The sequence below is a fragment of the Lampetra planeri genome, chromosome 23 (genome assembly GCF_965212315.1).
Source record: "Lampetra planeri chromosome 23, kcLamPlan1.2.h2, whole genome shotgun sequence".
In the NCBI taxonomy this organism is placed as follows: domain Eukaryota; kingdom Metazoa; phylum Chordata; class Hyperoartia; order Petromyzontiformes; family Petromyzontidae; genus Lampetra; species Lampetra planeri.
The window spans coordinates 9,661,807-9,677,519 of record NC_136129.1 but is presented as its reverse complement, the minus strand read 5'-3'; the positions used below and the strand labels follow the sequence as shown (position 1 = coordinate 9,677,519).

The 15,713-nt window shown below is 51.2% G+C and overlaps 1 protein-coding gene across 1 annotated transcript; it reads right to left on the bottom strand.

Annotated features, from left to right (window-relative positions):
- Positions 1-1,032: 1,032 nt before the first annotated feature.
- LOC144726457 (actin, cytoplasmic type 5) lies at positions 1,033-6,586 on the bottom strand. Its single transcript, XM_078605190.1, has 6 exons — positions 6,401-6,586; positions 4,740-4,891; positions 3,629-3,868; positions 2,652-3,090; positions 2,154-2,335; positions 1,033-1,891 (listed from the first exon to the last, which is right to left on the bottom strand). The coding sequence occupies exons 2-6, from the start codon at positions 4,863-4,865 to the stop codon at positions 1,748-1,750; spliced, it is 1,131 nt and encodes a 376-aa protein (XP_078461316.1). The 5' UTR covers positions 4,866-4,891; positions 6,401-6,586; the 3' UTR covers positions 1,033-1,747.
- Positions 6,587-15,713: the final 9,127 nt, after the last annotated feature.

The window sequence follows — 15,713 nt, the reverse complement described above, 5'->3', positions numbered from 1 at the left end:
CATATAGCCCATATGTACCCTACAAGTTACCGCTTTCCAGAGGACATTAAACAAGTTTCAACTTACAAAAAAAACTCATTAAAAGAAAACGAAGAGCCGTGGCAGCGTGCCAAGAACTCGGCATTCAATTCCCAGGCACGGTTTGAGTCGGTGCTAAAGTCCAGTAATTCAGAATCACCCAGCCCAGCAGTGTGAAGTTTGATGGCCAAACAAGCCCCACACCCGCCATAGCAGAGGCCTTCATCCACTAGTTAACCGACAAAAGGACTGTACAACAAATATAAATTAAATCCTAACCTCATCCTTTCCAGAGTCGCTCTCGCCAGCTGATAATGGACATCAGCCACGCAAAAAGAGGGTTGACTTGCAGGCACCAAGACTCCGCATTGTCCCTTGATGGCAGGCAAGACTATTTGAAGCATACCTCGAAAAGTTTAGATTGCTCTTTTCGGGCAGTGTTAATGAGGGGAAGATACCGTGCACTACTTGAACACCCATTGGATTAAATTAGCTCAATTCTAATCATGTTATGGTGAATTTGGCGGCCTCTCATTCCAGGTGACAGACCCTGGGGGACATTGCTGCAATACAGGTGTCGGTGGTTTATGAACCATTGGGTAGCACTCCGGATTCCCAACCACCGCATCATTAACAAGTGCCATGGGCTTTGCCGTTTTTGATCCAACGCCTTCAAAGCCCACCAAGCGACCACAATGAATGGTCAAACCCCCCCCCCCCCCCCCACAAATGGTCAAACATAAGGTGGGACTGGACTTAATCCCAGGGTGGATTGTTTGGAGTGGGAAATTGTTTACCATTGCCAATGAACTGTTGTACCATTTAAAACTCATTGCAGGTGTTGCAGATGGCTTGCATTTAAATCCCGGTATTCGGCAGAGCTGGCTTGGGGAGATTTTTGGACAAATGATCAGAGCCATCGGCCAGTGGGCCCGAAAACCCCTACCCCTCTACAAAATAGCACACGTGTTTTTTTGTTGTGACTAGACAGACGGCACAGGAATGATAGAGCAATGCAGACATGGTCCTTTATTAATTGGTACAACCAACAAAGTCAACATGTGAAATGTGCTGCTCACAACAGGCGATACGATTTTAAACGTCACTGTTCACCTTCAACTTCACCAGAAATGGGAGTTAAGTAGTTTTAAGGCAAGTAAAAAAAAATAACGACAAATTCTGGTCTGCGTACAAAACAAGCAGAGAAATTAAATGTACAGGAAATTTGAACCAGTTTTCGGACTGTTGCAACTCACGCAGCAAGTTGTATCTCAGGAGAAGACTCAAAGTCTACGTGGAATGATCTAGGAATGCACAATGCTCACCTATTAAGGGCAATAATCAAGTGCATCAGTGCGTTTTGTATCAATTCAATTAAAACTTGACCTTGCATGTTTAGTAGTACTATGGAGCAGTTAGACTTAGAAAAACAATGGGGAGGGGCAGGCATTGACACGGCCACACGGGGGCCACCACAATGCATGGATAAACGATGGAACAAATTTTTTTTAATCAATTACAGGCCCAAGAACAGAAACAAGAGCCTTCCTGCAACTCTGCCCCCAAGTCGCCTAACTCCTATCCACCCCCCAACAGTGTGAAGTGGGGGTGGAGTGATTAAACAGAGGATCCCCTTTGTTAAGACATCGCGACTCCTAAGAGTGGCGGCACAGGGGGGACGAGACGCAGGAGGGTTTGGTGGCGTTTTGTTGCCGTTTCTGCGGCTGCTTTAGAAGCACTTGCGGTGCACAATGGAGGGCCCAGACTCGTCGTACTCCTGCTTGCTGATCCACATCTGCTGGAAGGTTGACAGTGACGCCAGGATGGAGCCTCCGATCCAGACGGAGTATTTGCGCTCTGGTGGGGCGATGATCTGAGGGGGTAGAGAGGAAGAAGAAACAAAAACCCAGGTCAGTAAAGCCATGCCAGCAACGACACATCACTAATAATTTACCAGTAAACTGTTGGGGTAGTAACATTGACTGAAAACTAAAGCTCGAAAGCTTTCTTTTTGTTAAGAGGACAAACACTTGATACAAGCAACATGCAATGGAATTTTAAATAGAAGCAACTCCCAACTTTAAAATCTGTACAGATAATTTTAAATGTTGAGCCAAGGTGGTGGTGGTAAGCACCTTGATCTTCATGGTGCTGGGCGCCAGGGCTGTGATCTCCTTCTGCATGCGGTCGGCGATGCCGGGGTACATGGTGGTGCCACCGGACAGCACGGTGTTGGCGTACAGGTCCTTGCGGATGTCCACGTCGCACTTCATGATCGAGTTGAAGGTGGTCTCGTGAATGCCACACGACTCCATTCCTGTTGGCACACGTGGTGTAAAAAGAGGGGCACACCGTTAGTATATCATCACCTGGTGGGGGGGGGGGTTACTGTGAAAAGCGCAGTGCAACGTGGCGTTAAAAGAACATCTGTGGGCGTTCATTAAAGACCACCAAGTCACAACTTGGGGTCTTCTTGCAACTCAACGATTTCTTATTTTACTCTCGCTGACAGTTATCAGGTCCGTCCTCTCAACCCCACTGAAGATAAAAAAATAGCCCGCACAAATGGCTAATAATTGGTTTGGACAATCCCGACGCATCCTTCAAACCGCTACAGGCAGCGTCCCCCTCACCGAGGAAGGACGGCTGGAAGAGGGCCTCCGGGCAGCGGAAGCGCTCGTTGCCGATGGTGATGACCTGCCCGTCGGGCAGCTCGTAGCTCTTCTCGAGCGACGAGGACGACGCAGCGGTGGCCATCTCCTGCTCGAAGTCGAGCGCCACGTAGCAGAGCTTCTCCTTGATGTCACGCACGATCTCACGCTCGGCCGTCGTGGTGAACGAGTAGCCACGCTCCGTCAGGATCTTCATCAGGTAGTCGGTGAGGTCGCGGCCGGCCAAGTCGAGACGCAGGATGGCGTGGGGCAGCGCGTAGCCCTCGTAGATGGGCACGGTGTGCGACACGCCGTCACCAGAGTCCATCACGATGCCGGTGGTGCGGCCGGACGCGTACAGCGACAGCACGGCCTGGATGGCGACGTACATTGCCGGCGTGTTGAAGGTCTCGAACATGATCTGTGGATGGCACGGAAAGGAGAGTTAAGCATCGAATAAAACAAGGTCACGGTTGTCTCAATACAAACCATGCAGTTGTCACCTCACTCGAAACACAAATCGTAAAATAAGATGTGAAAAGTTCAGCCAAAAAGATGCAAAAGGAGCATGCGGTTATAGGGATGCAATCAGAAATGTTAAAAACAGGATTTCAAACACAGTAAAACATAAACCTGATAGAAGGAAAAGGGCCATCAGCCATGATCTGCAAAGGTCTGACAACAGAAAGAAGAAATAAGGAAAAGGCACCTTTCACGTCAAGTTCCCCCTTCAATATAAATGGCAGATATTCACAAAACTGAAATTCAAGTGGTGAAAACAAGGGACTCACAAAAACCCCAGCGATTCACCTCATCCACTCGCGCAAGAAGGACGACATTCCAAGTCACCCCCCACCACCAACAACCACCACCACACCACATTTTATTTGCACACCAGCGTGCGCACAACAACTTTATCCTCCACCATCACCACCACTCCACACTGCCTCCTCCCTCACCTGTGTCATCTTTTCACGGTTGGCCTTGGGGTTGAGGGGAGCCTCTGTGAGCAGGACTGGGTGCTCCTCGGGCGCCACACGCAGCTCGTTGTAGAAGGTGTGGTGCCAGATCTTCTCCATGTCGTCCCAGTTGGTGACGATGCCGTGCTCGATGGGGTACTTGAGGGTGAGGATACCACGCTTGCTCTGCGCCTCGTCTCCCACGTAGGAGTCCTTCTGACCCATGCCAACCATCACACCCTACGCAGCAAAAACACACACACACACATGTTAGAGCAGAGCACGGATGCACATCCACTCCGTGCCTATGAGAAGTGGCACGCAGAATTGAAGTGGTTTCAGGTATGCAAAACTTCGTGGATATTTTTTTTAAACAAGTCATCACCACACTTGCAAGTCAGCAGGTCACAAGTGTTGGGAGGCATGTGTGGCTGCCGAAGGAATTGTGGACTTATTATGCCACCTACAATTTGACATTGTTGATGAAAAGTGTATTAAATATTTCTTAAAAAATTGGCCACTGTGCTTCCAATTACAACTATTTCCTGCAGGGGATTTCAATTCACCCATTTGAACAGCCAATTGAAAATCATAACCAGTTTCCAGAGCAATGCATGCATCGCAAAACTCGAGCGAAATACCACAAATTAAAACCTGCCCATTGTGCCACTGTAAATTATTAGTCTACTGCCTTACAGGTGTATTATGCCCCAAATTGTTTTTGTATTGTTGTAACTGAATCTGTGAGGAAAGAGCTTCATAACTAATTTGATTCCTCCAATCCACATCAAGATTCCAATTGCGTGTCCATCGCATTTCCTCAAGGTGATCACAACAACATGCGGCTGTTGTGTGGACTATGTGGACAGATTGGTGGGAGTTGAATGGGACTTGGCGGGCCTGGCAGGGGGTTGCCCAGGTGAGGGGGGAGGTTGCCCAGGTGAGGGGGGGTGCCCAAATATGTGGGGGGAGGGGCGCCCAGGTGTGGGGGTCCCCAGGTATGTGGGGGGTGCCCAGGTGAGGGGGGGTTGCCCAGGTATGGGGGGGGTTGCCCAGGTGAAGGGGATTCCCGGTTCCCATGGGGGGGGGGGGGGGACCCAGGTGGGGTTACCTGGTGGCGGGGCCGCCCCACGATGGAGGGGAAGACTGCGCGGGGAGCGTCGTCCCCGGCGAACCCGGCCTTGCACATGCCGGAGCCATTGTCCACCACGAGCGCTGCAATTTCATCTTCTGCCATTTTTACTTTGTTGGGGTTTTTTGTTTCTGCAAAAGATGGGGGGAGGGGGTAGGGACAGACAATAAAGTTGAGTTGGAGTCGTTACCATAAAACAATAAACTCGTGTGTCGTGATCCCGAATGCATTTTCAACCATAATCATCAAGTATTGGCATCAACATTTTAAGAGTCTTGCCTGGATGAGCAGAGTTTGCTTTTAGAAAAAAATGACTACCCTGGTGATGTAATCTGTTGAATAACCATACATGTGTATCACGCTACACTTAACAATTAGACAACGGTAGTTGTGTATCCATGTTCACTTTAAAGAGGCAATTAATATTAAATTAGGTGCTAGGGACTTATTATGGCAATTCGCCAAAACTCTCACTGCAGTCGATTGAGAATAGAAAGCGATACGAGTCACGAGAAAAACCCCAATTTCCAACGTAATCCACCGGCTAAGCCACATTAAACACGCCAATCTATTTATTAACACCGATCGATCTTTTTTTAATCAAACAGAAATTATAAAATTTTTTATCGAGTAACATTAAAACGCAAAGCAAATCAGTCGGGGCTACATTTTTCATCACCGACAGCGAACGAGTTCCCCCAGCCCCCCAGAAATACTTGGTTAAATTAAAACCATATAGTAGAATTAACTCATTAAAAAAAGTTACGCGCGAAACCAAAGTGGCGGCATTCTCCCGCCTGTCAATGGGAGGCGGCCACCGCCCTTACCCCTCCCCCCTCCACGAGGGGGCGGAAACGTTGACGGCTCATGGGGGGGGGGGGGGTCAAAGGGCGCGCCCAACGGTCGCCAATGCCCATAAATGGTCACACGGCGGCCAGCGCCGAGCCCGCGCCACTGCCATATATGGGCATGCTCGGCGACGCACGCATCCCATTGGTCGCCGGCAAGGGTCGCGCGCCCCCCCTTACACCAACTAAAGCCACGCCCACAACCGCCCCCCCCCCGCCCACTTCTGAAATCCGCTTAGTGGAGAATTAAGTGACGGTGGTGGGAACGGCGCTGCGTTGCCAACTATTAAAATTGCCGTAAGGCTTACACGAATTGGTCCCCCCCCACTACCACTACCGATTTTCTCTCAGGAACAACAACACAAATTGCAGGCATTACCGATATGCATTAATAATGCGAGTTAAGTGGAGGCAGCAGCAGCAGCTGGGACAGATGGGGTGTTGGCCGCTGTCACGCTAACAAAAGACCGGCCGGCTTTCAAAAAGACTCGGCGGCGACCCCTCCACCACACAACCAGCAGCCCAAACAACACCGCGGAGAAGCCCCAGCAGCGAATTAAACATCCAGACACTCCGCAAAAAACCTTAAACGCAACAGCTACGAATTATTTCAACCCTAGCAACAACAAAAAAACCCCGATCTACACACAAAAAAATCAAGCTTTCACAACATCAAGCGCTGCCGCTTGTTACACACAAGGATAACTAATTACAAGTTTGTGTTTAAGCGCTAGTTACTCGTTAACAACTCCGCTTGCGTGCATTTCCATAGAGGCCGGGCGTGTCCCTTACCTTTTTAAGAGGCAGAAGTGAGCGTGGGAGACGAGGGCGAGCGTAGAGCAGCAGCGCACAGACGGGGCCGCCCGCCCGTCCCACCCCGCTTATATAGGCCCGGCCGACCCAAGCGCCATTCCCTTATATGGGCATATTTGGCGAGGCTCGCTCCCCATTGGCTCACGACGCCACGCGCGAGCCCCGAGACGGCTGGGTTGAGAGAGAGGGGGGGGATATGAGGGGCGGGGTAGTGCGGGGGGGGGTGATGCGGGGGAGGGGAGGGGGGGAAGTTAGAGGCTTCCGTTTTCCCCGCTACGGTTGCAAGAAATGCATGGGGGGAGAGTGGGGGGAGAGTTGGGGGGGAGGGTGGTGGTGGTGTTTGTGTGGAGTTCTTAGTTCCTTTATCGCTGTGGGCCCCCTTCTTTATCGCGACACGCAAGGCTCTATTGTCCTTAAATGGTAAATTCATTCATCACTCGGCTGCCTTGCATGAGACTCAAGTTCCAGTGGTACAAAAGTCAATTGAAAGATGACATAAAGGCAAACACGCTGCACTGTAAACTACCATCCCCAAACGCCTCGGGGAACACGCCCTAACTCCACATCATCAACAATCAGCAACCATGATTCACAGCTCAACACCATCAACACCCCATCGCCTCTTCAACACCATGATATTCGTTCCCTTAAACGCCATAATCATCACATCATCACGCCATCAACACCACCACCCCTCATCGTCACCACTGTTGGGAATCCACAACTTGGTGAAATGAAGTTCAGTAAATGAACCAACTGTGTTGGAGCAGGCACACGGTCACTTGGGAAACGCAGGGAGCTCCCATAACTTCTCAATAGTCGGGGTGATGTGGTGGTGGTGGGGGGCAATGGGCCATATGCCGTGCCCCCCTCATTATGCGTCCTTTATTTAAACCCCCCCCCCCAAATGCTTAGCGACTTCACCCCAACCCCTGCCACCCCCTTCAACTTAAAACATTCTTACCCCAACCCCCAGCAAATGGCTACGGCTCACTAAAAGGGCATTGTCCATAGAAGCAGAACCTCCGTTCTCTCTCCACACACACACGCACACACGCGCAGATAAACACATTCTTTTTAGTTCTCATCAATCTACTCGTGGCTTCCCACGCCAATGTTATCAAGCGGAGGGCTTGCATGTGTGGCAGCAAAGCCAGTTCTGTTAATGGCACTCCTTGCAAACTATGGGGCTGACGTTCGAACACTCAAACAACAACAGCAACAACAAAATGCGTGCATTGTGGGGCAGCATGCAACGACTGTTGCTCTCATCGGTTGCTTTTGGTGTGGAGTTTGCTGTTGCATGCAATTGGTTGCACACGAAACGGGGAAGGGATAAAAATGGGGAACTGTGTACAGTTTGACAAGAATCACTCATGAATGTAGTCTTGACCCAATTAATAATACAGTGAATTATTAAAAACAAGCGTGGGGGATGGGGGGTAAAGGTGCAGCCCTGCAGCTGCTGGCGGAGGATGCCCCCACTAGAGGGAGCGCTTGGCGGGCGGGTGGAGGATTTTGTTGTTTGTTTGGCCAGAAGACTTTAACGTCACCACACTCAGCCAGCTGGTCGACTGCGAATGAACGACTCAAGGTTTGTAGAGGTGAAAAACCTCTCGGAACGAGAGGGACGGTCATCGAGAGCGGAGATGGAGCGGTTAATTCAACTCGGATGGGTGGATCACTGCCTAATCGGAACAGCGAGGGACGGCGGTGGCTTCTGGAACCCTTCATCCAGCAGCTGATTGATCGTGGCTGAAGATGATACATTTATGATGATGGACGGTATGGACCATTAACAGCGAAAAAAACACCGCCCTCATCATCATCATCTCTTGTGTGGTGGAGGCTCTGTCAGACGAGTTATGTGTGTGCAAGTTGGCAGTGGGGGGCAGAGGTGGTGCATCTGTCAATCATCTCAGACAGTTAACCCATAACACCTGGGGCTCTCCTTGCCAGCAGCTGCGAGCCTTCCACGCTTCACCTGCTTTCAGAGTGCACCTAGCCTGGCACAGGCCGGCGTGGTGACGTCCCCGACACTTAGTTGCGAATGTCGGCTGTTGTTGTTGTTGCAAAATGAACGTAATGTAATTCTGTTCGCACGCTCTTGAAGATACCAGCACCCAACCACCATCAGCAGTAATCATTATCATCACAGACCCACAGCGCTTTATCCACTGCCGGATGACAGCTTCCCCACGCCGATCCGATTCTCGTAATGCACCGGAGTTTTGTATCGATTCCAAGGGCGTGTAACGATCTCCCGCACTCGCCCGCCCGCCCGCGAATCCGCTTATCTCGATTCTTAGTCCGCGATTCGATTCACCTTTTCGCCCCGTTGTGGCTGCAGGGGTTTCCGACGGAGTCGCCGTCTAACGATTCGATTCATGTCGCGTCTTGATTGACAGGTCGCGATTCTATTTAAATAGCAATCGACTTTCTCGTCTGGATGTTTTACCATCAAATGTTTTGTTAATATTATTAATCTGTTTGCTCGGCTGTTTTTCCGCCTCGTTTGTAAAGTCGTGTCAGCTCCAAAAGTGAATATGTAAGCGTTTTTCTCATTCTTGAACCGTGCTTTTGGCAGTAAAATTCGTCGTAAATACCTGCGTTAGAGTTCGCGTTACAATGTAACTTAATCGATAAAAGCGCAGTGGTTGGTAAGCGCGCTGCGACGTGAACCAATTGATCCCGAGTTCGTTTCCCGGCCACGGCTTTTACATCAGTGGCTTCACGAGTGATACCTCGACACGGTCCTGTGCCCCTCATTCCCCTATAAGCAAGTTCAATTATTTCATTTCAAGTTAATTTATTTCATTTCAAGTTCATTTATTAGGTAGAGCCCTGTGAGCCATTCGGCTCTTGAATCGGGTGCAACCGCAACAAACAAAAACATGAACAAGAAAACATCTTAAAGTAACTATGTGACTAAGTGCAAACAGAAAATCCAAGAAAAGATAGAAAAATATTGCAGAAAAGGCACCGTACAACCAACACTGTGTGCAAAAATCCCAGTGGGTTGCAAGTCAAACAACAACAACCACAAGAAAACTTAGATTAAGGCCATCAGTCTAACTCTGTACTACAACAAACATGGCCAAACCAAAAAACTTTTCGAAAATCACCAATGTGGTGAAGTATGGTCAAAACAACCCGTATGCTTGACACGGCGTTGTTGGTAGGCGTTCATCGAGCAGTGGATTGATGTAAATGTGTCCACAGATTTGTTGTGTGAGCCCGCTGCTGTAGACATCAGTGACAAAGAGCTTCATAGCTCATCGGATTCCTCCAGGAATAAATATTCAGATTATGTACGGATCGTGGGTGTTACATGACCACGCTGGTTAATATGGGTTGGTGAAGGCAGGGGTGGTGGTGGTATAGTACCCTAAAACTGGTGGCCACAAAGTGGAATGATTTTTAGTTCCACCAAATTAACCGAGACATCCTGGCGTGGCTGAGCCAATTCATTCTCAGGCCGTGATGGTCATTTTGAGATTCCAGCTGCCCATGTTTGGAGCAATTCCACGGTCATGGTGATGGTAGGGCGATGTTGGTTGTGTTGATGGTGGTGGTTTTGCGAACACTGTACTAGTAATGTTCGCATTGTGATGGTTGACGGTGGTAGTAGTTGTGGGGTTTGGGTGTAGTGATTATGGTGGTTGTGGTGGTGGTGTTGTTGGGTGGGGATTGGTGGCGTTAAGGGGGTTGTTGGTGATGGCTGTATTCACGGTGCGATGGTGTTAGGGGAGAGATGATATCGTTCGGGGTGTTGGTGGTGATGGAATTGAGGGAGTGATGATGACCACGGAGAATGTTTGTTGGTGTTGGTGGCGATGGCATTGAGGGTACAATGGTGGTGTATTGAGGGAGCTATGGGTGTGCGAGTTGGTGGTTGATGGTGGGTGATTGTGTGTGTGTATGGCATTATGCAATGTGCGTTCACGTCGGCTCTGACCGGGAGAGTGGGTGGGGAGTTGGGCCAGGCATGAGGAAGTTGCGATGCATTGGCACGCAGCTGATAAGACCTTGCGTAAAGAATTTCCCAGAATTAAAGGCGAACACACGGGTGTGATTTTATTCGCGTTTGACACGACGTACAACTGTGTGTGTGTGGACACAGTCAAGCGCAGATACCAGTGCAGAAAAACATCCATTGTTGCTGTTATTGTGGCATCACGCCTAATGTTACCCAGCCTTCATCAACCGGCACTGACCAGTGTGGTGAAGTATGGTCATATAACAGACAGTCCCCCCTCCCAGCACACAACATGCCCTATTACAAGTGGGACGTCAAATTGGCTGTACACGTTACACAAGGGTGTATATGGCTCTTCTATGCACGTGCATGAGTTGTACACGGGCGAATGAGTATACAGGTGAATGTTGTACACACAGATGCGTACACACGTGAATGAGTTGTCCACAGGTGAATGCGATTAGGTGAATAAGTACACACAGGTGAATGATTATCAAAGTGAATGAGAACACAGATGAATGTTGTGCAGGCGAATTTTATTTGTTACTAAGTACACGTGAATCTCTACACAGGTGGTACTAATACGAGTTATATACACACTTATGCATGAACGCACACAGGAATGTTCTCCACACTTGAATGAACACACAGGTGAAAACACGCGTGACTGAGTACACAGGTGAATGAGTTTCGATTTAAAGCTTTCGTGACTGCAGGGATTCATCTTCTTGGTTCTTTCGGTAAAGTCACGTAAAAGGGAAATAATAAAATAATAAAAATAAAACATAATAAAATAATTCTCACGACGTTTCGGCCACAACGCAAGCAGCCGTCCTCAGGTGAAGAACAGGTCTGTCGGGGAGACGGACATTCAGACGCTGTCTTTCCGACAGACCTGTTCTTCACCTGAGGACGGCTGCTTGCGTTGTGGCCGAAACGTCGTGAGAATTATTTTATTATGTTTAATTTTTTTAATTTTATTATTTCCCTTCTACGTGACTTTACCGAAAGAACCAAGAAAATGTGAATGAGTATACAGGTGAATGTTGTACACACAGATGAGTACACACGTGAATGAGTTGAACACAGGTGAATGCGTACACAGGTGTGGGTGGAGCCCTGTATAAACCCAAGCCGCACTTTGGCCAGGTGAAAGTCCATGGGGAGTGGACTACCTTTTTTAGGCAAACTATTTGGCGAAACTACGTTGACAAGAGGTGCACACACAACAGAATAACATCGGGTGCAGCCTCACAAAGGCAATATTAGGCGACGTTTCGGGCAGTGGGCCCTTTATAGCACAAAGGCCATTTACCCGAAACGTCGCCTCTCCTATATGTCCTTTTAAGGCCACTGTGTTATTGACAAAACGCTTTTAGCACTCTTCTTGGTTCTTTCGGTAAAGCCACGCAGAAGGGAAATAATAAAATAATAAAACATAATAAAATATAATTCTCACAATTGTATTTTGTTTGAGAATTGTATTTTATCATGTTTTATTTTTCTATTTTATTATGTTTAATTTGTATTATTTCCCTTCTACATGACTTTACCGAAAGAACCAAGAAGATGAATCCCTGCAGTCACGAAAGCTTTAAATCGAAGCTTTTAGCACTGTTAGGCGCGGGTCCATGGTTACTGCACGGGGGCGGTGATGATGATGGTGGTGGTGGTAGATGGCGCTGTAAAATCTGGTCAAAAGATAACTCCGGTGACGTGCCCATGCAAATGAGACTTGGACATCGCTTGGCTTTGGCGGCGTGATGGCACCACTTGTTCGTGTCTCACGAAACAATAGGGCCGCTAAGTTCTCAACAATAGGGCCGCTGAGTTCGAAACCTGACTTCGGGCGCATGTGGGTGTTTGGTTGTTCTATGTTCTCGCCTTCTCCCCTTTCATCCCCCGACGGTGTAATTGTGACTTGGTCAAACGTTCTGATGCCCGAACATTTTACCCGCATAAATTATTCAGCTGGGATGACACATCAGCAGCAGCATGGCCCCCTGCTAAGAAACATCTGGGAGGACCATCGTGAAGTTCAGTAGGAGGATTCCATGGGTAACATAGTAGTGTAGGGCTGTTACGGGAGGGCTGTAAGTGCATACGATCCAATGGGTAACAAACACAGTGGGCGGAGTTACGGGAGTACACGGGGGGGGTGCCCGCAGCGACGTCCGCATCAGGCAGCCTGGGGGGTTGTGATCCTGATGGGGGGTATAAAGGGGGAGGACAAAGAGAGCTCGGGGCTCAGTCTGGGAACGAAGGAGGAAGAGTGAAGATCCTCTAGCTAGAGCCCTGGACTCCCCTCGACGCCGCCCTTGTCAGGGCTGCAGAGGAGCGAGCCAGAGGCGTGGTTCCGTGAACCAGGGTTAGACCCTGGGACTCCGGAGACCGTAGCCCGACTCACCAGTGTCGGGCCAGTTAGCCTCCCCTAGCTCGTTAGAGGAGGACTTGGGGATAGGTGAGATTAGCTAGGGGGTATCCCCAGTTATCCGGGTGAGGGGGCCGCTACCCCCTCTAGTGTTGTCCTGTACCGATAAGCTGAAATAAATATACGTGTGCCTCAACCTGGGTGTCCAGCGTCTTCACCGGTACTTCATCTGGTGTCAGAAGTACTACGGACATGGAAACACGTCAGACAGCTCGAGCCAGAGTACCGGAGGAGGACACTGCTGAAGTCGTTGAGCCCGAGGCGGCTCACCAAGACATGGCGCAGCCGGGGGCCGACGCGTTCCTACCGGGGCATCGGCATGAAGAGGGGCCGCAGCCAGACGCGCTACGGCTGGCTCACGAGAGACTGGCGGAGCTACTGTACGCCGCTGCCGCCACGCTGGAAAACATCACGCGGCTGGGGGCTGGTGGTCCACCACGGGGCGAGGGGAGTCGTCAACCTGAGCGCCTTCCCGCCATTTCTGAAAACTCAAACTTTGAATTTCCCGCCATCGTCACGGCAGCTGCGGAGGGCGTGGCCGGGCTCAACCTTGGGTCCGACACCGCTCTCGCTGGGACAGCTGCGTCATCTCCAGCGGAGGGAGCGTCATCACATCCGCGACAGGCGATTCCATCTGCCATTCGCGCCGACGCACAGCCGAGTCCCGGGGATAGCAGCCTACAGACGTCCAAGGCGAACGCTGCGCTACAACAACGGCTGCCTCCGTTGAAAGAATTTGTTGGTGCAGAGGGCGACTGGGGCGGCTTCCAGCGACGCTTCATCGCCCACCAAGAAATGGCAAGGTGGTCCGACGATGAAGCCCTCTGCGCGCTGCCGGCGCTCCTCGACGCAGACGCGCTCGCCGCCCTCACATCGGCGCCGAAAGAGAAGCGGTCTACTCTGCCGAAGGCACTACAGCTGCTGGCCGGGGTCTATGGACCTTCAGCGGAATGCAGAGAGCGGTTCTACGAGCGCAAGCGGGGTGAGAAGGAGTCGCCCCTGGCATACAGGACGAGCCTCCTAGCGCTGGCTAAGACGGCTTTTCCCCGTATGGACGACGATGGCGTGGACGCGATGGTCACGGAGAAAATACTCCTCCTGGCAGACGACCTGGACATCGCTGTCGTCGCACAGGAGGACGCCGAGATGACCTCTCTTCAGGCGGCGCGCCTCCTTCACGCCAACCTTCTGTCCCTGCGGCGGAAAGCCAGCAGGGCATCGGCAGGGCGTGCGGTGGCTGCAGCCACCCTTCCGACGGAGGAGCTCTTCGCCGTCGACCATCGACGGCAACAGGCGCAAGAAGTACGGTCGGCCCGGGACGGGTCAAGCCGTTTCAACCGCCCGTCGTCTCCACCGGGGCTCCCGCGGTGTTTCAACTGCGGCGTCCGGGGCCACGTCGCCTCGGGGTGCCGCTCTCCTCGACAGCGCGGGACGACGGCTCGACGGGACGCCGGGCCTCCTCCTCCCAAGCTCCAGCAACATGACCCGGCGAGTCGCGGCACCACACATGTTTGGCCAAAGCACCTACCCGTTGCACGCTCTCGCACCACAACAAACGGGGGGCCGATGTCGCGTTGCGAGGGGCCAACGCGGATCACTGCGGGGACTCAAATCGAGCCCAAACAGTGGTCCGTGTTGGCCCATCGCGTGGTAGCCGCGTCGTCAGGGTCGTCGGCCGTAGTCGGACACATTGACGGGGTAGAAGTACGCATCTTGGTCGATACGGGGGCATCGGCGACAATCATTTCGGAATTAATTTACAATATTCTGCCCGTACAAAGCCGGCCTTTACTGCCGGTTAACGTCCCATTCTATGCCGCTAACGGGGGCTCTCTCGGCATCATGGGACAGATTCGAGCGCAAATTTCTATTGGGGACATCAAATTGTCGGGGCCGATTTTCGTTTCCTCCTCGCTGGCGGTTCCGTGCCTGCTGGGGACGGATTTCTTAGGTAAAATGCCCATTCGTATTTTGATCGACCAAGGATGCATTGAGCTTCCATCGGGGCGGCGCATGGCGTTCCTGCCATCCCCTGCGGCGGCTCGGTCGGCGTTCGCGACGGTACCGGCGTTCGTCGTTGAAACTGTTCGTGTGCCGCCGGGAGCTCAAATGCTAGTGCCTCTGAAACTTCGTAAGCCCTTCGCTAAGGGCATAGGGGATCAGGGTGTTTTGCTGGGACCGTCTAGGGCCGGGGTTAATGGGCCTCATTTGATTCCGGCCCAGACCGTCGTAAGAGGGGACGGGGACCCTTTCATCGCGGTCCTAAATGTGGGATCGCAGACGGTGGTGGTTCCTCAAGGGACGGTGCTCGCTCACGCGACGCCAATGCCCTGCGAGGAACCTGTCGCGAACCACGTTGGCACTGCTTCCCGGATGCTCCCACATTCGGACAGCGATGAAGGGTGGATCGACGCGCTTTGTGCGGGATCGACGGACCTGACAAATTCAGAGCGCCAACAGCTTAGAACGCTACTGAGGGAATTTTCCGACGTTTTCAGTCGTGATAAATATGATTTGGGTTGCACTCACCTGCTGCGTCACCATATTGACACGGGTGACAGCGCGCCAATTCGCCAAAATCCGTTTCGGTTAAGTCCCGCCGAAAAGGACCATGTCAAATCGGCTGTTGATGACATGTTAGCCGCCGACATCATTTCTCCCTCCACCAGCCCGTGGGGAGCGCCGATCGTCCTGGTTAAAAAGCAGGACGGCTCGTTGCGGTTTTGCGTGGATTTTCGGCGCCTTAATAAAATTTCGGTTGCCGACGCATACCCGCTCCCACGGATGGACGAATCGCTGGACGCTTTGGCGGGAGCGCGATTCTTCTCCACACTAGATTTACTTTCGGGATTCTGGCAGCTTCCTCTGGACGATGATTCTAA